Raw genomic sequence first — 25236 nt, forward strand, 5'->3', positions numbered from 1 at the left:
TTTATGCAAAATTATGTTTATTCACTCTTCTAAAAGACGTATTTTGCTTTTTCACAAAATAACAGGCTCAACTGCAAAGATATGCACGTTTGTATTGGTTTATGAAAATATCTGAAATAAGAACTGTTTGTGTTAATACATCAGTCACTAAGTTTCCAGTAATCTATGTGTAGCCATATTGCAGGCTGAACAAGATAAATCACTTGATCCTTCCATCTAGGCTAAACAACATGGGGGAATGTGCAGTGCCGGCTATTGTATACAGACATGTGCAGCATCTGCAGCTGCCTGGATACCCAAACAGTGATTACATTGGTAAGATGTAGTTACTGTTTGTCTGACAATTTTTCACCCAGCTCTTTTAATTTTTCCATCCACTTTTGTGCAGCTGGGTGGTATCAAAAGGGCTACTTACAGTGCGAATTTCAGCTGATTCAGCAGAAAACATCTGAAATTCAAGCCATGTGTAGCAAGCTTGTCATTTAGTGCAGGTTTGAAGAAAAGGAAGTAATGACTGTCCTTTATGGGGAAACTCAAATAAGTCATATTGTAGAAAAAAACAGTTTTCTGTTTTAACAATTTGAATTGTAGTGCACATGTGGGTTCTAGTAAATGCATACCTGTGAATGTCAACAGGAGATCTTTTATATGTGGTCATTTGTATTTTGTTTCCTGGTACTTTAAATGGTATTGCTAGTGCAAATGTTTTCTTTTCTAGTTTTGGATGAGTAATAAATGGGTAAAGCTCGTCTTTCTTGCTATCTTTGTTCCACTGGATAGACTTTCCTTCACTTCCTGACCCAGGGAAATGACAGCGAGTCAGAGACCTCTTAGCCGTCCCATGTGGCGCGTTGCGTGGTTTTGCATGTATTTTGCTTGTTGTTGAGCTTTGTGCAAAGTGCAGCCCAATCATTTTAATGAATGATACAAAGAAGTACCTATTTGAGCTTTGTGCATTTTTTAGCCTTACATTTTGCTGCTTTTGATGCGTTAGTTGTCAGTAGATTTGCAGACATAAATAAAAACCTCAAAAAAATATGTAAGTCTCATTCATATTAAAATTAACTTTGACTGGAGTTAGTCTTTAGCCAAAATGTTTTCTTATTTTTTTACTTGAACCTGGCAGAGTTTAACCAGTCCCTGTCCTTTCTACCATGGTAAAAACACTTTAAAGTAGTAGTTAAAAAAAAAAAATCTATCTATCTATCTATCTATCTGTCTGTCTGTCTGTCTGTCTGTCTGTCTGTCTGTCTGTCTGTCTGTCTGTCTGTCTGTCTGTCTGTCTATCTATCTATCTATCTATCTATCTATCTATCTATCTATCTATCTATCTATCTCAGTGGCGGACTGACAACTCATGGGGCCCCCGGGCAATAGGGGATCATGGGGCCTCTGTGGCCTTTCCCAAACTCAAAAAAGCCTATGAAAAAGGTACCAGGGGCATCTTATGGGGCCCCCTACTGACCCCGGACTCCAGGTTAATGCCGTAACATGCTAGTATGCACTGCATACTAGCACATTGGGGGTTATTTACTAAAGCTGGAGCATGCAGCAACTATACACAGAAACCAATCAGCTTCCAGGTTTCATTGCCAAAGCTTAATTGAACAAGCTAAGTTAAAAGCTGATTGGCTACCATGCATTGCTGCACCAGATTCTGAGTGCATCAATTTTAGTAAATCTACCACATTATGGCAGATTTACCTTTCAAATGAAGCCCCTCCTGCAGTGCACTGTCACTGCTGATGGTGCTTCCATCTTCACCTGGTCTTCCTTTAGGATTTGTGTGCTTTGGCCATTTGAATGTCTGGGCCCGTGATGACGTCACTGTGTGCTGGTAATGTAGAGCGTCATTGTGCATGCACAGATGACATCATCGGCTATTGCCAATGTGAATAGCTCCTAAATAGTGCATGTTTAGCAGTTATTCTTATTCTAATTGTAAGCTTATCTGTAGATACAAGTTTAAAGTTTGAGTTTACTACTGCTTTAAAGCCCAAAAGTAAAGGGGTTATTTTACTCCTTTATAGAGCAGCTACATATTGTGCATCACTAGAACAAGCCAACAAACCCTGAGGGCTGTGTCTCTTGAGTGATATTTTAACATTGCCTGTAGTCAATGAAAGGAATGTTTCACAGGGATTCCAGTGATTTATGGCTTTTTCACTGAGCAATTGACTTTTTGCAGTGGTAAAGATGAACTCCATGTGTGATCTTGGTATGATGTTGGAACTTGGGCTAACGTTAGCATGTACATACAATATCATAGCAGTAATCATTGTGATCTTCTGGATCCTGTGCTAAGCAGCCTCCCTTTAGCACACTGACCACAGGGGGTCACTCATCTAGCACAGTCATCAAGGAGTACTCTGATTGGATGAAATGAAGAGGAGTGGCGGTGACATTATGATCTCCACTTGTGGTGCACCGAAATGAAAAACCGAAATTCCGGATGCCGAAACCAATTCTGGTAACGAAACTGAAATGGACAGTTTTTAAAGATTAATATCTATATTTTGGAAAACAATACACATTAATGATTCAAAAACCCCCACAATATATACCCCATTTTTTTGTAAAATATGAAAGATGATGTTATGGCGAGTAAATAGATACCCAGCATGTCATGCTTTAAAATTGCACATGCTTGTGGAATGGCGTCAAACTACGGTACTTAAAAATCTCCATAAGTGATGCTTTAAAAATTTCTACAGGTTAGCAGTGTAAAGTTACAGAGTAAGTCTAGTGCTAGAATTATTGTTTTTGCTCTGACGTTCATGGCGATACCTCACTTGTGTGGTTTGAACACTATTTTCATATGTGAAAGTGGCCTACGTATGCGTTCACCACTACATGCAAGCACGGGGGGGGATGGGGGCATTTTAAACATTTTTTTTATTTAATTTTTTTTTTTTACTCTGTTCCTTTAAAAAATATGTTAATCACTTCTATTCCTATCACAAGGAATGCATGTATCCCTTGTGATAGAAATAATTAGTGACAGGTTCTCTTTATGGAGACATATGGGGTCAATAAGACCCCACATCTCCCCTCTACAATGTAAAACATGAGATCAAAAAAAGCATTGATCTAGTGCTTAAAAATAAAAAAGGGCCTTGTTTACTAGGCGCTGCAAATGGAAGTGACATCGCTTTGGTCCTCCAAGGGCATAGAGAAGAGTGGAGGCCATCTTTCCTTCACTTATCTCTATGCTCAGCGCCGGGATCGTTCGGTGGTTTCTCAGGAAAAGCTGAAAACCACTGAGAGGCAGTGGGTGACAGCAGCGGTGAGGGGGCGGGGTTTTTTCAGCATTGTATCGGTGCTTATTTTCATATCAGCCAACGGCCGATAGAGGTGTTTTTGTCCGAAACGTTTCGGCCACCAAAATTTTGGTACACCCCTAATCTCCACTCATCTAGCTGGAAAATGCTTAGTATTCATTGAAAAAAAAATTCAAGGCATTCTGTGAATGGCAGCTGTGTGAGCCATCCCTTGTGGCAGAGTAAAGCTGCCTGGTACAGGACCCAGAAAATTGCACCAATCATGGTAGTAGCACCGACTACTTTAGTAATTTCGTCTTCCATAGTGGTCCTTGAGATATGAAATATGCATACTTACATTGTGCCAAACTGGAAGTAAGTATGCAGTTAAAGAGGAGTTCCAGGTATATGGAATATAGATATATATATAGATATTTCATATATAGTTATAATAGTCCAGCTTGGACCAATGTAAGTAGACACCACTAAGACAATGATCTCCACTTTCTTCTGGGTCCTGTGCTGGTGGCTGTCCTGCTGCATTCTGAACACAGGAGGTTGACTGCATTGTCCAACAAATTTCCATCTAGCTACTTCAACAAAAGTCGGTTGAAAATGAACTTTTGTCAAGTTGGGTGGTGCTGACAGGACCACCCATGGCTTGAGTTTCAGATGATCCAGCAGAAACTCTGCCACATTTTGATAAAGCAGTTTCCATGGGGGAAGATTTCCTAAAAGTGGTGCACTCAGAATCTGGCTCAGCTGTGCATGGCAGCCAATCACATTCTTCTTTCAGAACTTCAATTTGTTCAATTAAAGTGTTACTAAACCCACAACAGTTACATCAGTGTGTATATGCAGGAAAGCATGATTGTTATACTCACTGTGGAATCTAAGGGGTTAATCCTCTGCACTGTGTAAAAATGCTGTTTGATCCTGACTTCTCTGATCCTCCCTTTCTTCCATTGTCCCCCTCTTATCTCCTGATAAGACATATCGTGGAGACACTCTGCACATGCTCAGTTTAGTGTGTATTGCTAGAGAGTTTTTTTTTTCTTTTTGAGAGAGTGCATGTGATCAGCACAGGGCCAATCAGCACTATCCAGACAGAAAGTCAGGGGTTCTGCATCCTCCTAGAGCAGAAAGAAAATTCCTCCTGCAAGCTTTAACCAGTAAATAATTGCACTTCCATGTTCTGTGTACTGTAGGAGACCAGATATAGTGAATGCAGGGTCCTGGGTTTAGTAACACTTTAAGCTTTGACAAAATACATACCAATAAAACCTGGAAGCGGATTGGTTTCTAGGCAGAGCTGCACCAGATTTTGCGCTCTCCAGTTTTAGTAAATACCCCCATGTATCTACAGTTCTTTTATGACAGTCGCACCGAACACCTCAAATATTCAAGGGAACAATACTAATGATAAATTGTATATACAAAGTAAAAGCTAATATACTGTATAGTCTTTTCCTTTTTTTTGATAAAGAAATAGTAAAGACAAGCTTTATGTACATAATCTCATCTATGTTTCAGAACCCTTCTATTCTATTTTAAATATACATATCTGGGACCACCATACTCAGTATGTACCCGGGCTCTCCCCAGTCCAGGGGTGGACTGACCGTTTGGAAACTCGGGCACTGCCCGAGGGCCCAGGGTCAGTAGGGGGCCCCATGAGATGCCCCTGCTACCTTTTTAATAGGCTTTTTTGAGTTTGGGCAAGGACACAGGGGCCCCATGATCCCCTATTGCCCGGGGGCCCCATGAGTTGTCAGTCCGCCCCTGCCCCAGTCTATGGGTTTACCGACTTCCTGAAAACAATGCACTCTCTTTATGGCTGCTATCTTATCTCAACAATTGTTAAACAGATGACAGAGTGATTCAATTAACTCAGGGGTATCAAAGTGGCGGCCCCCCAGCTGTTGCAAAAACTACAAGTCCCATTATGCCTCTACCTTTGGGAGTCATGCTTGTAACTGTCAATCTTGCAATGCCTCATGGGACTTGTAGTTTGGCAACAGCTGGAGGGCCACCAGTTTGACACCCGTGAATTAACTCAATGAGTGCGCCCCCTCATGGCTAATTTACAAATCCTTATATTTAATGCAATAACCAAAGTATTGAAGAACAAGCACCACCATAATAACTCAAAACCGTTCTCAATGAAAATGCAGTATACTTTCCCTTTATGACTTTATTGTGAAATTTGTCAGAAAGGAGGAGTTAATGGGTTAGTTCACCTTTTCAGAAAAAGTGAAAAAAGTAAACACGGTACACCCTCCGCATCCCCCTGGTCCCCACTGTACTTACCTCTGGATCCCACATAGCAGTCCAGGGGTTTGAAATCTTCGTTCTTCTCCCTCTTTTTTCTGCAGCGGTTCTGAGACGGATCAGTGCGATGTTTTGTGCCAACACTAACCAGTCAGAATCAATATGATCTGTGCCAGAAGCCCTGCAGAAAGAAGTGGGAGAAGAACAGGGATTTAAAATCCCTGGACTGCTGCAATGACTACATGGGCATTGACAGCTCATCACCCATGGAGGCAAGTACAGCATGGGGGATGGAGAGGCTGTCGGCTGTTAGTTTGCCATTTTGTTTATTTTTTATAAGAAAAGGTGAACTTACACTTTAATGTTTTTCATAAGGAAACATCAATTTGGAAGACAAATGTAATCATGCAAATGTTTTAGGCCCCTTTCACATCTGGTGTTTTGGGATCTTAGGCTGATTCGCTGTGATTCTGCCTGCAATCTCAAGACGACACTGCAATAGTGGTAAAATGTACCACACAAGTGGTATCATTCATTTTCAATGGCATCTAAATGCTGTGAGGTTCTGCTGTGTTTTTTCCACACGATAAACAGTGCGAAAATGTATGTGCGTTTTGCCACTATTGCAGTGTGATTTGAAAACGCAGGCAGAATTGCAGTTATTCTGCCTGATATCCCATAACGCCAGATGTGAACGGGGCCTAATAGCTCCTTGCTTGACTCTCATCAATTGTGCACTATGGGGCAGTAAGTGGTGGGTGTGCACAGACATGGTGAGACCACCCAGAACACTAGACTCTATGTAAGTCACTTTTGGAGTTCATCCTCTTCTTGTCGAGTGCCATCACAAACTGAATTTTTGTAAGTGGATAGAGTTCTCCTGTATAAAACATCACAGATTCCCCTTTCACAGTCCACATTGCTCAGAAATTCAAAGGTCTTCCCTTTTCTTCTTGATAATTTCCCTGACCAGTGCTGCCACATCGCCTTTTATACTGTCAAAATGTTCCTCTGGTCTCCAGATTTTCACTACTTGGCCCTGAGGGTTAACCAGGTACTTCCAAAAATTCCATCGTGGCTCTTTCTTTGTGGAATCTAAATATAAAAGTAAGAATAGTGAGTTTTACATTCACCAGCTACAATTTATGACTCAGAAAATTAGCAAGTGAAAATCAATCTCAGTGCTCTTTGTCTCTTCTATCCCAATCTTGTACTGTATTAGAAGAATATAAAAGAAATCAACTTAGCCATACACAGCTAGAATTCTCTTATTCAGCCTGCAGGCCAAATTAAAGAAAATCAATTGATTCCCTCATCCAAACTAAATTGGGTAAATGGAAGAATCCCTAGTGAGGGATTTTGTATTTAGGCAGCACCCATGGCTGCCAGAATACAGGAACAGTGACTGTATCTGATAGAATACAGTCACTGTTCTTCCAATAATTCTACACATGGATCACTTAATTTTTAAATTGACTGTCATTGAACAGGATGGTGCTTGCAGGACCATTTATGACGCAGATCTCTTCATGAATATGTAAACCCTCGTCTTGCAAAGCAACTCATTTAGTTTAAAATAGAAATGAAAGGCAAAGCTTGTGTGTGTGTATACTGTATATTATATTATATATATATATATATAAATATTATAAATACCTTTTTTCATTCACATAGCCTCTGTTCTCAGCTGCATAAAGGGCTCTGATAGTTGGGGGTGGAGAAACATCAGTACACTGATCTTGTACCAACATAAACCAGCACTAAAAGTTTAAAAATTGTCACATTTGCTAAATTTCTCAGAATCCTTACGGTTCTCACCAGGTGTGTTGACTTCTCACATATGCGCCTCAAAATAAAGCTTGATTGAAACAACCATTGCAATGTTTCTTATTTCTTCATCTTGCGCTGTTCCTCCCAAGTAGTATTTGAAACATCAAAAATACAATATACTGTAGCATATTCAGACTGATCACACCAAAACCCTCAAACGACACAGTCGTGCCCTGGAGCGACTATGGCGCAAAACCAAATCCCAACAAGCCTTCACCCGATACAAATCTGCCTTCCACACCTACACCTCCTCCCTCCACGCAGCCAAACAAGCCTACTTCCTGACCCTCATCAAGGCCCTCTCCTCCAATCCTCGCCGACTCTTCTCCACCTTCAACTCTCTACTCTCGCCACCCCCACCTCTACCCAGCACCTCACTCACTGCCCTTGAGATTGCCAATCACTTCAAAAACAAGATTGACACAATTCGCAAGGACATTGCCGCAACTCACACGCCTTCTCAACCCGTCCCCTCTCACACAGCTACCCCCTCATCCCCCCTCCCCCTCGACATAACCCACAGGGACTTCGTCGCTGCTCAAACTCCCTCCAACCCCCTTCCCCCTCACTCAGCTACCCCCTCTACACCCCTCTCCCATGGCCCCACCACTGCTCTGACCTCCTCTCCCACCCCACCCTACATTCCTCATACTGAAGCTCCCCCAACACTCCGCACCTTTGACCTTACTACCATCGAAGAAGTCTCCAAGATCCTCTCTGATGCCCGCCTCACCACCTGCCCCCTCGACCCTATCCCCTCACAACTCCTACAACCTCCCTCCCCCTCCATCCTACGCTCCCTCACCCACATCTTCAATCTCTCCCTCTCCTCCGGCACTTTCCCTTCCCCTCTGAAACATGCACACATCACCCCCATACTTAAAAAGCCCTCCCTGGACCCCAATGACCCGAACAACCTCAGACCCATCTCCCTGCTCCCATTTACATCTAAACTCCTCGAGCGCCTAGTCTACGCCCGCCTATGCTCTCACCTCAACGACAACAACCTCCTCGATCCCCTACAGTCCGGCTTCCGTCCCCTACACTCCACCGAAACTGCCTTACTCAAACTCTCCAACAACCTGCTAACCGCCAAAGCTAATGGCCACTATTCAGTGCTCCTACTCCTTGACCTCTCTGCGGCCTTTGACACAGTCGACCACCCCCTCCTCCTCAAAAAACTACACTCCCTCGGCCTCAGAGATTCTGCTCTCTCCTGGCTCTCATCCTACCTGTCACAACGCTCTTTCAGCGTTACCTATAATGCAACCACCTCCCTCTCACTCCCCCTCTCTGTTGGGGTCCCTCAAGGCTCTGTCCTCGGGCCCCTTCTCTTCTCCATCTACACCTCCTCCCTTGGCCAACTCATACACTCTCACGGCTTCAACTACCACCTCTATGCCGACGACACACAAATCTATCTCTCAACCCCCCACCTCACCCCCTCGGTCTCCGCCCGAATCACACACCTGGTGAGCGACATATCAGACTGGATGTCGCTCCACTTCCTTAAACTGAACCTCTCCAAAACCGAGTTTCTTGTCTTCCCTCCAGCCCGGACACCACCCCCCATTGACTTCTCCATCATGTCCAACAACGCCACCATCAAACCCGCCCTGCAGGCCAGAGTACTTGGTGTCATTTTGGACTCCAACCTATCCTTCCAGCCCCAAGTCCACTCTTTAACAAACTCGTGCAGACTCCACCTCCACTAAACAGCTCATCCACTCCCTCATCATATCACGACTCGACTACTGCAACTCCCTCCTCACTGGTCTGCCTCGCCGCTGGCTATCCCCGCTTCAGTCCATCCTGAATACGGCTGCCAGACTCATTCACCTTTCCAACCGCTCCATCTCTGCCACCCCCCTCTGCCAATCCCTCCACTGGCTTCCGATTGCGCAACGGATCAAATTCAAAATCCTAACACTGACATACAAAGCCGTCCACCATACTGCCCCGAACTACATCACTGACCTAATATCCAAGTACCGCCCAGCACGCACACTCCGCTCCTCACAAGACCTCCTTCTCTATAGTTCCCTGGTCTCCTCCTCCCATGCCCGCCTCCAGGACTTCTCCAGGGTGTCACCCATCCTCTGGAACTCCCTGCCCCAACCCATCAGATTATCACCTACTCTCCTCTCCTTTAGGCGCACCCTGAAAACCCATCTCTTCAGGGAAGCCTACCCCGCCCCCTGCTAACTTGCCGACCTCCTCCACTCTTCCTACCACTCCATCCCCCACAGCTATCTCCTCCTGTGCCACCATCCCCTCCCTCCTAGATTGTAAGCTTGAAAGAGCAGGGCCCTCGATCCCCTCATGTTTTGCATTGTATTGGTATTGTTCTGTCACATGTTCTCTGTAATGTACAGCGCTGAGCGAACTATTGGCGCTTTATAAATACTGTATAATAATAATAATATTCTCATATGCCAATCTCATGAACCAAAATTAGTTTGTTCACATTCGATCGATGAGTGAGCGCCAAATAACACCCAGTGCTCACGGTTCTTCCTCCTGTCTCAAATACTCTTACCAAACACTGTCTCTTATCATATATTCCCATTCGCTGCAAAAAATGTTATTACTTATTTTATTAAAAAAAAATGTACACTGTATCTTTAATTTTCTTTTGCCTTCTTATTGCTATCATAAGGGATGAACAGCATTTCTTGTGATAGTATGGGTCATGACAGGTCCTTGTTATGGAGAGATCTGGGGCCATATCTCTCCTTTGACCTCCAAAGCATCTGTTCAAAAGAAGATCGGTTTGATCAGATGCTTGTTCAAGCCAGTAACGGCATTGTTTATATGAGACCAAAACCAGAGGGGCCGAAATTCTCGTCACTTCTGGTTTCTGACTTCACACTGTAGGAGGAACAGCATCTGTTTTCTCACTCAAATGCCACTGATTGCATCATTACCAGGCTCCCCGATAGCACAGGAGAGCCTGGTAAAGGTGGTGGGGGGGGGGACCCCCTTCTGCCACCTGTAAAAGTAATCCAGTGGCTTCTTACCTTTACATTGTAGGGAATTGCTGTCCCCCCAAAAACTGATATCTCGATCATAGCTGCAGCTGCAGAGATGACCGAGATATTACCCTTCCAACCCAGTAACGTACCAGGACGTCTCTGGACGGGAAGCGGATATATGATAAGATGATCTATTGTGTTTGGTAAGGGCATTTGAGAAAAGGAAGATTGGCAGTATTGTGAGCACTGGGTGTTATTTGGCACTCACACATCGATCGAATGTGAGTGCACGCATTTTGGCTCATGATATTGGCATATGAGAATATATTACACTAAATTATAATTTTGTTTTTGATGTTTAATCACTTGCCCTCCAAAGGATTTACCCCCCATCTTGACCAGGCCATTTTTTGCGATCTGGTGCTACGTTACTTTAACTGACAATTGCGTGAAATTTATGTCCTTTTTTCCCCACAAATAGATCATTCTTTCAGTGGTATTTGATCACCTGTGTGGTTTTTATTTTTTGCGCTATAAACAAAAAAGCCCGCTAATTTTGCAAAAAAAAAAAAAAAATATTTTTGACTTTTTGCTATAAAATATCCAGTAAAAAAAATGTAAAAATCAAAATTCATCATAAATTATGATGAAATTAGGCCAAAATGTATTCTGCTACAAGTGTTTGCTAAAAAAAATCCCAATATGTGTAAATTAATTGGTTTATGTGAAAGTTATAGCGTGTACAAATGGCAGTATAGATACTGGAATTTTTATTTTTTTTTATACTAGTAATGATGGCGATCAGTGACTTATAGCGGGACTGCAGCGGGCATTCTGACACTGGGTGGGAACTGACTAACTGCCACTGACATCCCAATGACACTAATACAGTGATCAGTGCTAATAAAAAGCACTGACACTGTACTAATGACATCTGGGGCGATCAAAGTGTTAACAGTGTGCTGTGTGTTTTACTAGGGAAATATGCTGTTGTGTATTTCTCTGCAGTGTAGAGAAATACACAGCAGCATGTCCTTGCAGGCAGGAGAGAGATCTGTGTTATTTACACACAGGTCTCTCCCCTGTCAGCATTGCACGGCGATCGCTGGGTACCGGTGGGAAATCTACGGCTGGGAACTGGTAATTGACATGCCTAGCTGCCAATGGTGGTGCGGGTAGGGTGGTGCGCTGCCCCCTACCTGGAAATGCAAATCTTATACATATACGTGATTTTGCTCAGCCCTGCTGCCCTGTAGCAATAGTTCTGCTATAGGCCGGTGGGCAAGCGGTTAAAAATATACAGGGGAGGAAGAACGCAAGATGAAGAAATAAAGAGAAGGCACACTTCGATGGTTGTTTTAATCAAGCTTTGTTTTGACCCATATATGTGAAGGGTCAACAAATCATGCTGTCATGCCTTCAGCATATTTTTATGTTATGTTCATTGTTAGTTTATTATGCTATGGAATGTAAGGTAAAGTGTAATATCGCCATCTAGTAGCTCTTTTGTATTACAGTTTTATAGATTATTTTCTGTAGTTACACATTTTGTTGCTTAAAAGCCACCGTAGTTTTCCCATCATCCTATGGTCTTCACCATGAGGTCTTAGAGACATTTCCTCGCAGCCATCTTACATCTCCTCCAGAGGACTCCACACCTAATCAGCTGCAGTTCTGTTGTCAGCCTATCGGAAACAACGCCGGTATGTTTAAAAACCCTTTCTAGCTAGACTAGTGTGTCAGGACTCTATATGTTGTATATTGTGTACACTGATTGAATGTTATTTCTTTCATTTGTAGTTTTACTCTAACGTCCCTGCAATAAAAGTTGAAAAGAGGATCTAGCGCCTGCATCAATGAGTTGTTAAGGGAGAAGGGTTATCTGTCTGTCTAATTATACCCCCACCACGTATAGCGAGGGCAGAACACATGCGAGAACCCTAAGGATTCAGAAAATTTTAGCAAACGTGCTATTTTATAAACCTTTACCACTGGCTTATGTTAGTACATCTTTGAACTTGGGTGACAATGCAGTTCCAGCTGCTCGCTGTGTGCTGATGTAAGAACTGAGAACACTGACCTTCCCAGTGAATGGCTGGGAAGAGGGACATGTCAGCACAAGTCTTACCACTGGAGGACAGGTAGGCTGTTCTCCCAGTACATTCAGAAAACTGACCACACTGAGATGGATATGCTCTCATGCAGGGGCGGACTGACCAGTTGGGAACTCGGGCACTGCCCGAGGGCCCGGGGTCAGAAGGGGGCCCCATGAGATGCACCGGTACCTTTCATAGGCTTTTTGGGTGTGGTTTAAGTGTGGGCAAGGACACAGGGGCCCCATGATCCCCTATTGCCCAGGGGCCCCATGAGTTGTCAGTCCGCCCCTGCTCTCATGCCTATTGTGGTCATTTTGAAATAGGAAAGTAGGAGGGCTGACAGGATCACCAGGTATTTTACACAATGGAGGCAATACAAAGAAAACAGGATAAGACACATCAGGAACATGAAATGCTGGGGTAACATATTCTGTAACTTTACACCATTGATGGCTCAAATTTCAGCTAATTCCTGCTGAACTGGCCAAAATTCAAGCCATCTGCAGTCTAAAGCCATCTATTAGTCTAACATAAGCCTGTCCTTTACCAAAGCAGTTGGGTGCCTGTGTGCTCATCTACATAGGGATATTATAGGTCTCACTCCTGCTGAAGGGTGGATCTTTCTTTTTTACAGGAGCCTGTAAAAAGTTCAAATGTTTACATATAAATACAAGGGTTATCAAGAAGTGGATGAAGCAACTCAGAGCACTTGAATAGGGGTTTGGCCCCTGTGAATTCCATACAGCTCCATATTAAATTTATTGAAAGGACCGAACTCTTCAACCTCCATATGTGAACATATATGCTATAAAGTTTTGCATATAAGCATACTCTGCATGATGGCTGTTATTAATTTTGCTAATCAGAAAAGTCCTTTTCATTGCCTTTATGTGACTTATGTTCACACAGTTACAGAGGTCTTAAGTAGGCCATAGATGAGTCAAAAACCGAATGAAAATTCTTGGTCATTCATTAATCGCATCATTAACAACCGCTTTTCGTGTCACAATTGAAAGTGCCTGATCCAACATGCTGGATTTTGTTTAGAAAAACAAAACAATGATACAATTGTTTGCCCCACTTTCGTTTTTTCAATTAACAGAATGATTGATTTTTGACTCGTCTATGGCCTGCCTAAAGTGTTACTAAACCCAGGACCCTGCATTCACTATATCCGCTCTCCAACAGTACACAGAACATGGAAATGCAATTATTTTAGTAAATATAAACTGCTAAATACCTTTCCTTGTCAGACGTTAGAGCAGTCTTGTGACTTTTATCAATGTCCAGCAGAGCACTGGTAAAGCTTGCAGGAGGAGTTTTTTTTCTGCTCTACGAGGATGTGAAATCTCTGACACTCTGTCTGAACTGTGCTGATTGGCCTTGTGCTTATCACATGCACCCTCCCAAGAAAAAACCTCTCTAGCAATACATACCAAACCGAGCATGTGGATGTGACCATGGGTTCAGTCTGTATCAGGTGATCATTTCAACAAGAGGAGGGGCAGAGAAGAAAGGATCAAACAGCCTTTTTACACAATGCAGAACATTATCCCCTTAGGTTCCACAGTGAGTATAACAAGCATGCTTTACTGCATATACAGACTGATTTTACTGTTCTGGGTTTAGTAACACTTTAAGCTCCCACCAACTACCATCTTCATGTTTTATTGGAAAAGGCATTGAATGGCATTTGGCAGTGATTGGTCATGTAGTCAGAGAAAATAAAAAATAAAGTAAAACTAAATCAGGATGGCACACAGAAAATGTTTTCCGGTTTTTAAAGATAACTACAGACATCTATGCGTGAACTTGGTCAGACAGGATATCTACATTTGAAATGATAAAATAACTATAAAGACACAAACCATTAAAAATAATAACGCTTCTAGTAATCTGATAGATGTACAAAATGACATTTTATTCACAGTTGTTTGCCTAATGCAATTAGAGCCTTTACCTATATTGATGTAGCCTGAAGGTCAAAGTCTGTCTTTCCTCTGGATCCACATGCTTGACTATGGCTGTGGTTGCACCTTTTATTTAAAGGGCTCATTCTGGTTACTTATTTACAAGGATTATAGTTGCTTTCTAACACCTTCCTATAGAACTAACCTGTATTAGGAATACCATCTGTTTTATTTATAACGAGGGTGAAACTGAGACTAATTACCACTGAATGATTTCAGACACTGAGAAAACATCCGGGACAGAACCAGCTTTTGTTCAGTTCTGAATAATAGAACATTGTTTTTTTTTAGATAAATGGTCTTTTTATTCCACCGAAAACAAAAAACCTGTGGCAAAGTGTACATACTACAAAGGTTTTCATAAACGCACAAAAGAAAACCAGGAGATGTTGTCAGCAGCCCCAAGAGACTCAGTATTCAGAGCAAGTGATTAAAACTTTTCCTGTGTTTTTACCTGCAATTTTTGAAACTGGTGACGGGGTCTTTTTGAAGAGCTTGTGTGAACTTAATCTTTGGAGTACATAGTACCTAGTGTACAGGCCAATGTAATTAAATAGAGGTAAAAATCTTTACAAAGTAATTATAGACCTGTTAGTTTAACTTCTATAGTTAGGAAGATACTGGAGAGTTTAATAAAAGACCACATAGATGAGTTATTGCTGGAAAAAAATATTTTAAACAACAGACAGCATGGATTCATGAAAGACAGAAGTTGTCAAACAAATCTGATTTCTTTTTATGAGGAGGTAGGCAAAACCTTTTACAGAGGGGTGGCAGTGGACGTGGTATACTTGGACAGAGGGGTGGCGGTGGACGTGGTATACTTGGACAGAGGGGTGGCGGTGGACGTGGTATACTTGGACAGAGGGGTGGCGGTGGACGTGGTATACTTGGACAGAGGGGTAGCTGTGGATGTGGTATACTTGGACAGAGGGGTGGCGGTGGACGTGGTATACTTGGACAGAGGGGTGATGGTGGACGTGGTATACTTGGACAGAGGGGTGATGGTGGACGTGGTATACTTGGATTTTGCAAAAGCGTTTGACACAGTTCCCCACACATGGCTAATGTGTAAGGTAAAGTCTACGGGCTTGGAATAATCCGTATGTAAATGGCTAGAAAACTGGCTAAAAGATCGTATTCAGAGAGTAGTGGTTAATGATTCATACTCTGAATGGTCTGGGGTCATGAGTGGTGTACCCCAAGGTTCAGTGTTGGGACCCTTACTTTTTAATACATTCATAAACGATATAGGGTCTGGGATTAAAAATCCCATTTCAGTCTTTGCAGATGACACCAAGCTGTGCAGTGGAATAACGTCCTTACAGGATGTCTTCAATTTACAAGCCGACCTCAATGCACTGTGTAATTGGGTAACTATGTGGCAAATGAGGTTTAATGTTGATAAATGTGAGGTTCTGCACTTGGGGGCTAAGAATATGCATGCATCATACATACTAGGGGGGGTACAACTGGGGGAATCAATGGTGGAGAAGGATCTGGGAGTTCTGGTAGATCACAAGCTTAATAATGGCATGCAATGCCAAGCTGCGACTTCTAAAGTGAGCAAAATCCTCTCTTGTATTAAAAGAGGTATAGACTCCAGAGAGAGAGATATCATATTACCCCTATACGAATCATTAGTAAGACCTCATCTGGAATATGCAGTTCAGTTTTGGGCACCAATTCACAAAAAGAACATTGGGGAACTTGAGAAAGTACAGAGAAGGGCAACCAAACTGATAAGAGGCATGGAGGAGCTCAGCTATGAGGAAAGATTAGAGGAACTGAATGTATTCTTTCTTGAGAAGAGGAGATTAAGGGGGGATATGATCAACATGTATAATACATCACTAGTTCATATAGTGAACTCGGTGTAGAGTTATTCACCCTGAGGTCATCCCCAATCTGCGGACTGGGGAGCATAATGGATCGGAATCCATTATGCTCAATCCCCAGATCCGATCCATCCTGCATGGATCGTCGGCTTGCTTTACAACTTACCTTTTCGTGGCGTGGGTCCGGTGTCACCCTGTTCAGCTCGCACCTGCCTAGGGATGCCCCTGTGCTATACTTTGATTAAAAAGAAGTGTTCCTTTAATTTGTTTTTGAGCAGTGTACAATCACTGGCCACTTTATTGGGTACACTTTGCTGGTGCCAAGAAAATATCCCCCCCACCATTACACCACCGCCAGCAGCCTGAATTGTTGATACAAGGCAGGATGGATCCATGCTTTCATGTTGTTTACACCAAATTCTGACCCTACCATCTGAATGTCGCAGCAGCCAGTCTGCCCATTCTCCTCTGACATCAACAAGGCATTTTCATCCACACAACTGTTGCTCACTGGATATTTTCTCTTTTTCGGACCATTCTCTGTACACCCTAGATATAGTTGTGTTTGAAAATCTCAGTAGATCAGCAGATTTTGAAATACTCAGACCAGCCCATCTGGCAACAACAACCATGCCACGATCAAAGTCACTTAAATCCCCTTTTTTCCCTATTTTGATGCTCAGGTTGAACTTCAGCAATTTGTCTTCACTGCATCTACATGCCTAAATGCATTGAGTTGCTGCCATGAGTTTGGCTGATTAGCAATGTGTTATCAAGCAATTGAACAAGTGTACCTAACAAAGTGGCTGGTGAGTGTATACTCTCCTGAAACAACAAAACCAAGTCATTCAAACATAACAAATATGACAAAACAAAATGATTTACTTAATGAATGAACCTGAAACAAATCTTTCTGTCATGTATATCTCTAGTCACGTGACCCCTCCCTCATACCCGAAATCTTTGAATTTAATGAGGGCTCTAGTGGTGCAGGAAAGTGGCATTACTTCCTTGCCCCTTAATGGGCAAAGTGACAGTCTTTTAGTATGAATATTTATATTTAAAGTGTATTTCCATCTTTCTAGTCAGATTTGACAAACCTCAGCTATTTGTTATGCGTTCCTATACACGCAGCATACCTAAAAATACTTAAACACATTTTTACCTTTCTAGCTGTTTCTTACATAGGATTCTATAGTCAGTTGGAAATGACTAAAAATTAAATTATTAAAAATACCTTAACATACAATGCACTGCTCGAGTCTTGAGATCATTAACCCTTAGTTAGGACAGACAGTGTACACATCTTGATTACATCTCATGAGATCTGCCACCATAGTACAGGTAGGGTTAATTATGGTACCCATAATTCCCCACCCCTCCTTAACATTACATTAGAAAGTATTATTTTGCTAAAAGTAGTTGATGCTTGGAATAGTCTTCCAGCAGAGGTAGTGAGTTAGTTATCAGTAAGTGGATTCAAACATGCTTGGGATAAACATAGATCTAAACTCAAGCAAAAAAGTAAAAAAAATATATATACCTATATAGTATTTATATAAAATTTGAAAATATTTTAAGATGAATGGGAACATGTAACACATATTAAAGTGGTAGTAAACCGCATAAAAAAAAAGAAAAGCACTCCCTGCAAGGCAATGGCATAATGTGCTAGTATGCATCGCATACTAGCACATTATGTGAAACTTACCTTAAAACGAAGCCCTCCAGCGGTGCGCTGTCACTGCTGTAAAGGCTTCCATCTTCACTCGGTCTTCCTTCTGGCTTTGCAAGCTCTGGCCATCTGATTGGCTGAGCCACGATGATGTCACTCCCACGCATGTGCACGGGTGTCATGGGCCACAGTACACTGCTCTGAAGGAATGGCACGAGTATGCCGTTCCTTCAGAGCAGGGGCGGACTGACAACTCATGGGGTCCCCGGCAATAGGGGATCATGGGTCCCCTGTTTCCTTGCCCAAACTCAAAAAAGCCTACTGAAAAAGGTACTAGGGGCATCTCATGGGGCCCCCTACTGACCCCGGGCCCTCGGGCAGTGTCCGAGTTTCCAAATGGTCACTCCGCCCCTGCTTCAGAGTGCATGTGCCAACTAAAAAAGAAAAAGAATTCTTCTAAACGAAAGAAAAGGAATATCTCCTGTATCTTCACCTGGTGTTCCTTCCGGGTTCACGAGCTCCGGCCATCTGACTGGCTGAGCTGTGATGACGTCACTCCCATGCATGCGCACGGGTGTCATGGGCCACAGAACAGTGCTCTGAAGGAACGGCATGAGTATGCCGTTCCTTCAGAGTGCCTGCGCCAACTAAAAAAGAAAAATAATATCTCCTGAAGGAAAGAAAAAGAATATCTCCTATATCTTCACCTGGTCTTCCTTCTGGTTTCACAAGCTCTGGCCATCTGACTGGCTGAGCCGCGATGACGTCACTCCCATGCATTCGCACGGGAGTTATGGGCCACGGCACACTGCTCTGCAGGAATGGCACAGGTATGCTGTTCCTTCAGAGTGCATGCGCCAACTAAAAAAGAAAAAGAATATCTCCTAAACAAAAGAAAAAGAATATCTTATATATCTTCACCTGGTCTTCCTTCTGGTTTCGCAAGCTTTGGCCATATGACTGGCTGAGCCGCGATGACGTCACTCCCATGCATTCGCACGGGAGTCATGGGCCACAGCACACTGCTCTGCAGGAATGGCACAGGTATGCTGTTCCTTCAGAGTGCATGCGCCAACTAAAAAAGAAAAAGAATATCTCCTAAACAAAAGAAAAAGAATATCTCCTATATCTTCAGCTGGTCTTCCTTCCGGGTTCGCGATCTCCGGCCATATGACTGGCTGAGCCGTGATGACGTCACTCCCATGCATGTGCACGGGAGTCATGAGCCACAGCACACTGCTCTAAACGAATGGCACAGGTATGCTGTTCCTTCAGAGTGCATGTGCCAACTGAAAAAGAAAAAGAATAGCTCCTAAACGGCGCACGTTTATGAGATATTAATTTTACCTACAAGTGAGCTTTATTATAGGCTTACCTGTAGGTATACATGAACAAAGTGGGTTTACTACCACTGTAAGTAGGTTTTACCTCAATTAGTCTGCAAAATAGGAAATATACTATAAATTTAAGTATTACTATATATAAGGGCTATCAATAACAAAGAAATTCACTTTCTTTCTGATGATCTGACACTTTTTATTTACTCACCCATGAGTGTTATTGGAACCTCTTCCATAAACCAATGTATCATTTGTGGAAGTCCTCTAAATAACAACGATTGAGAGGCTCATTCACTTACCCACAAGGAAGCGGAATGCAGGTTCAGCTTCACTCCCTAGGATCTTGATTTTGCTGAATATTGGGAATGACACTCCATACTTCCCTTTAGCGAAAGCTTCTATGTCCCGGTTTGAGTCAGGTTCTGACTCTCCAAACTGGTTGCAGGGGAAAGCCAGGACAGTGAAGTGGGAAGGCCCATACTCTCTGTGCAGATCCTGCAGAGCTCTGTAGTTTGCATCTGTGTGCTGGCAGCCGCTCGCCACGTTTACAACAAGAGACGCCTGCAGAGCAAAGACAACCAAAAGTCGTTTGTTTAACCCTCGGAGACATAGTGATGATGCTGATACAGTGCAGGGACTGTACACTTCCCACATTCATTTATCTATAGGTTTGGCTGTTACAGAATTTTGGCCAACAGGATCTGTTGAGTTCTAGTGTTCACATGTCTGTACATGGCCAGGAATTGTCACTGGTAAATGCCCCAGGCCACACAGCTATGAATCCACAGAGATTGCTCTGTGCAACTTCGAAAAGCCTAAGATCCGTCAGCTGTGATAAGAAGGGTGGAGGATTTCTTAGAGGCTCTAGTTTATAATGTTTCTTAATTAAAAATGCTTTATAAAATATTTTACTATGTAAGAGTGTAATTAAATGTTTGGTGCCCATCTCTATGTAAGTGCAATTATATCCTTGGTGTCAATCTCCATTCTAATGAATTACACGTCCTAGCAGTCAATGCATGGTGGGTGTGAATGGGATCAGACCCTCGTTTACCTATTATGTACACCCAATAAACATCATTAGCAACAAATTTGTAAAGGGCACATTAAGTGCGGAGAAACACTTAGCCCCGGTTCACACCAGTACAACCTGTCATGCGACTTAGAAGTAGCATTACAAGTCACATCCCATTATGGCCCCATTCTAATCACTGTGACTCAAGTCTCAGCAATTTTGAAAAAGGTTCCTGCACTATTTTTGTGCGACTTCATTGCAACTTGCACACAGAAAAGTTGGCTGTCAAAGTCACCCAACTTTAAAGCCACATTAATGTGAACTGGGGCTTACACTTAATTATAGAACACTGTTCTTGGTGTCAATCTCTATTCTAATGAACTACAAGTTCTAGCAATCAATGCATGGTGGGTGTGAATGGGATCAGACCCTCCTTTACCTATTATGTACACCCACCGAACATCATTAGCAACAAATTCAAAAAGGGTACATTAACTGTGGAGAAACACTTAGCACCGGTTCACACCAGTGCAACTTATCATGTTGACTTGTGGGTTCAAAGTCGCATGACAAGTCGCATCCCATTACCGGCAGTGGTCCCGTTCTAAACAGTGCGACTGAAGTCTTATTGACTTTGAAAAAGGTTCCTGCACTATTTTTGTGCAACTTCATTGCAACTTGCACTGATATCTGTTAATGAAGTCACACAGAAAAGTTGGCTGTCAAAGTCGCCCGACTTTAAAGCCACATTAATGTGAATCAGGGCTTACAATTAATTATAGAACACTGTTTTAATATTTGTTTTTATGTACATTTGAATACACTGCAGAAGAATTCAATTGTACGGGGAATTCAAGTATTATTATTATTATTATATAGGGTTTATGGAGCACCAAATGTTTGTGCTTTACGAAATAAAGGGAGACAGTGCAGGTACAATACAATACAAGTGGATTAGGAGGGCCCTTCTCAGGAGAGTTTACAATCTAAAAGGGTGGAAGTGAAACCAAGAGACACTGAATGTATAAACAGCTCTATTCATTTTATTTTTTAGTGTTGTTTAGTGATATATATATATATTTATTTGATATATTTGTACATAGAAGGTTTAGTGCTGCACTGAGGTTGGTTTAATTTGATTTATCAACTATTGCTCCCTGTGAGGTCATTTTTATTTATTATGGCTTATCTCCTAGATTGTAAGCTCCAAGGAGCAGGGCCCTCAACTCCCTCTTGTATTGAACTGTATTGTTACTGTATTGTCTCCCACTACAATGTAAAGCGCTGAGGAAACCGTTGGCGCTATATAAATCCTGTATAATAATAATAATAATTATCAGCAGAGATGGATGTAAGCTACAATCTCCCACCTATTGGATCCCTTGCAAAGCTCACATTTTCTCAAAATGTTATTTATTAGAGGTATTTATATAACACCAACAGTTTACACAGCTCTTTTATACTGTACATTCATATCAGTCCCTGCTTTCAAGGCACTTACAATCTAAAGCTGGCCATAGATGATCAAATTTTGGCCATTTCAGCAGGACCAGCCTAATTTTGATCCATGCATGGCCATTCCTGTTCAAACAGAAGTTGATCATTAGATCGACTTCTGTCGACCAGGACTATTGGAAAATGTCCAACAACTGCAGCTGTGTATTCTGACAGCAGAGAATCCTACTGTTGGAATACAATGGTCTGATTGGGAGGATTCCTCTATTCACATGTCATCTCTATATCACAGACACAAGGGCTAATTTAGACATGAACCAATGAACCTGCAAGCATGTTTTAGAAGGATGAGAGGAAAATGGGAGTCCCCAGAGGAAACCTTCTTGGGCACAGGGAGAACATGCAAATTCTATGCAGATAGTACCCTGAACAAGGATTTGAACCGGGGACCCCAGTGCAGCGAGGCAACTGTGCTTCTTCCCAATCTATAAATGATCATGTTGTAGTGGCTCTGAGGAAGTGGCATTGCCTCGAAACGCGTCAGACATTTGGAGGCCTTTAGCCCCCAACCAGACACCTTCCAGGGAGATTGGACCTTGCTGTATTTCTTATGATGTGCCTTTTGACTTTTATTCTTTTGTGAGTATATCACATTTTACACAATAAACCAATTTTTAATGGTAATGCATTGGGCCTATGCGCCCTCTCTTTGTCTTTTTGCATGCACTAGATGGTCAGTGGCTGGTCTGGATGTGAGCTGTAGTTCATCATCGTCTGACTTATGTGTCTTGAGACTAAAAAAAAGTTGCACACATTTTGTGAATTTGGCTGAATATTGTGATGGCTGTGTATGAAAACTTTAAAGTGTTCATGTCAGGAAATGTGATATATATAATATCTATATTGTCAAACTCCCATCCTGATAAGCCTGTAGGTAATTAGCTGACGTAGATAAAACATGCAATGACAATGTCTCTGACCAGAAGACAAAACATACAAGAAGGTCATTGTGCCCATCTTTCCTCCTGCACTGCTGGCAAAAAGTCATCCATTTCTCTTTGTTCGGTGATTGTGATCCACATTCATTACAACAGGCCTTCCTCATCAGAAAATAGCACACTACAGTACAGTATAAAATAATACAGCATACAGGGTAAGACTTATCATACAAACCAGCAAGATCACTCTGCACATACATATAGCAGCAAACCACAGCCTCATTGACATTAATAGCACATTATTTAAAAAAACAAATATCTGTCCCAAAGAGCTTGCAATCTACATCCTACTGCTGAGCAGCTTCTCCTTTCAGTTTGTTCAGTAAAAGCATGCAGGCTCTTGTAATGTACTTACTTTGCCTCTGTACTTGCTCAAAGCAACCGGTCTTCCCTTGGAATCCTTCACTTCATAGGAATAGAAGTCTTTTAGCCTGGGTTTGAAAAACTTTAACTGCAGAATAAATAGGGCCGCTGTACATAACACCATAGAAAAGAACACGAGGAAGACTTTAGTTTTTGGTGAAGAGGACTTCAAGGGGAAAGGAGGAGGGAGAGTCTCCATTTTGGAGATTTAGCAGGGAAGTTTGAGCAAGTCAGTGGAATGTAGCAGGGGAGGAGCAGAGGACGGAACTGGAGGCCAGATGCTTTCACAGCAAGACACAGAGGAAGATCTGAGGATTCGTCACCAGTCAGCTGGAGCTTCATTGTACTATGGGAGTTATGGGAGAAAGATGGAGGATTGCATGTGTCCATTCACCCTTCACATTAAAGACAATAGTATTCATCCAATTGACTCATTGCAGAAGGCATACCCTGGATTTAAGCAACATTCAGGTCTAGAATACAGCCAGATCAGAAATCAGTCTAAGGCTAGGTTCACACCTATGGATTGCCATTTCTGCATTGCATTTTGTGTTGTGTTTTGCTTTTTTTTTCTTGTTGCCAGGCAGATTTAAAATGCAAAACGCATCAAAAACATGGCAAAAACGCATCAAAAATACAGCAAAAACTCACTACCTGCTTTTCTGCAGCATTTCCATTAAAGTCTATAGAACCAAAAACGCAACTTTTTGCATTCAAAAGAGTCCCTGACCCTTTCCAAAAAACGCACCGGGTGAAAACGTGGAGATGTGAACATGTCCCATAGGAAATCATGTTAAATGGAATGTACTGCGTTTCTGTAATACCCTGCAGAAAACACTTAGGTGTGAACCTGGGGTAAAAGAACAAATCATACAGTATAAAATTCTGATCCATTTTTCAGATCCTTATACTATAAACAATAAGTACTGTAGGCCCTAGCAAACACAATATACTGAACTATTAAACAGTGTACCAAGAGTACTAGATGACAATAGCTCAATAATAAATACTTGTAATCAGAAGACAATGGGAAAGAGGAACACTCACAAATAGCAAACTGCCCCAGTACATTGACCAGGATTTTATACTGTATGTATCACACAGTTTCAACCCTGTAATAACTTTTAAGAAAATGTAGGCTGACTTTACTGCTGGTTCAAAAACGCATCAAAAATACAGGAAAAACTCACTACATTGCTTTTCTGCAGCGTTTCCATTAAAGTCTATAGAACCAAAAACGCAACTTTTTGCATTCAAAAGAGTCCCTGACCCTTTCCAAAAACGCACCGGGTGAAAACGCATAGATGTGAACATGCCCCATAGGAAATCATGTTAAATGGACTGTACTGCGTACCTTGGAGCAAATTTGCAGACAATGACTTCTAAAATTTTCCCATAGCTGCCTATTGTCCCTTATTTGAAATCAATTCCCTATTTCCCATTTGTCTCTTTTTAGTGTGATGGTTAGACCTCTATAGAAATTTATTGTGTTATTACAAAAATGGTATACTACATTATTATTATTATACAGGATTTATATAGCACCAACAGTTTTAGCGCTTTACAATATAAGGGAGACAGTACAAATACAATACAGCACAGTGGCTAAGTGGTTAGCACTCCTGCCTGGCAGTACTAGGGTCATTGGTTTGAATCCCAGCCACGGCACCACCTGCCTGGAGTTTGCATGTTCTCCCTGTGCCTGCGTGGGTTTCCTCCAGGTACTCCGGTTTCCTCCCACTCTCCAAAGACATGCTGGTAGGTTAATTGGCTCCTGATTAAATTGTCCCTAGTATGTGTATGTATGAATGTGAGTTAGGGACCTTAGATTGTACACCCTTTGAGTGTTAGGGACTGATGTGAATGTACAATATATATGTAAAGTGCTGCGTAAATTGACAGCGCTATACAAGTACCTGAAATAAATAATACATTTCAGTACAGAAGGAATATGAGGGCCCTGCTTGTGGAGCTTACAATCTAAAGGAAGGTGGAGGTGATAGCTGCGGGGGATGATCTGGTGGAGGTGATTCAAGTACAGTTCTTAGGTAGAGGTGGGGTAGGCTTCCATGAATAAGTGAGTTTTCAAAGACTTCCTAAAGTCAGACAGGGTGGGGGCTGACCGGACATACTGTGGTAGGGACTAGTCA

General features: G+C 42.2%; 2 protein-coding genes across 2 annotated transcripts in view; one reads left to right on the forward strand and one right to left on the reverse strand.

Moving 5' to 3' along the window:
* On the reverse strand, nt 1-23369 carry GPX8 (glutathione peroxidase 8 (putative)). Its single transcript, XM_089688085.1, has 3 exons — nt 23079-23369; nt 19555-19816; nt 1-6626 (listed from the first exon to the last, which is right to left on the reverse strand). Exons 1-3 carry the CDS (start codon nt 23283-23285, stop codon nt 6463-6465), a joined length of 633 nt encoding a protein of 210 aa, XP_089544211.1. The 5' UTR covers nt 23286-23369; the 3' UTR covers nt 1-6462.
* The window catches only part of CDC20B (cell division cycle 20B), a 79509-nt gene that overhangs the window by 5216 nt on the left and 49057 nt on the right, over nt 1-25236 (forward strand). The window lies entirely within an intron of this gene.

Source organism: Staurois parvus, unplaced genomic scaffold (genome assembly GCF_062004578.1).
Source record: "Staurois parvus isolate SC_StPar_1 unplaced genomic scaffold, SC_StPar_1.0 ptg000445l, whole genome shotgun sequence".
NCBI lineage: Eukaryota > Metazoa > Chordata > Amphibia > Anura > Ranidae > Staurois > Staurois parvus.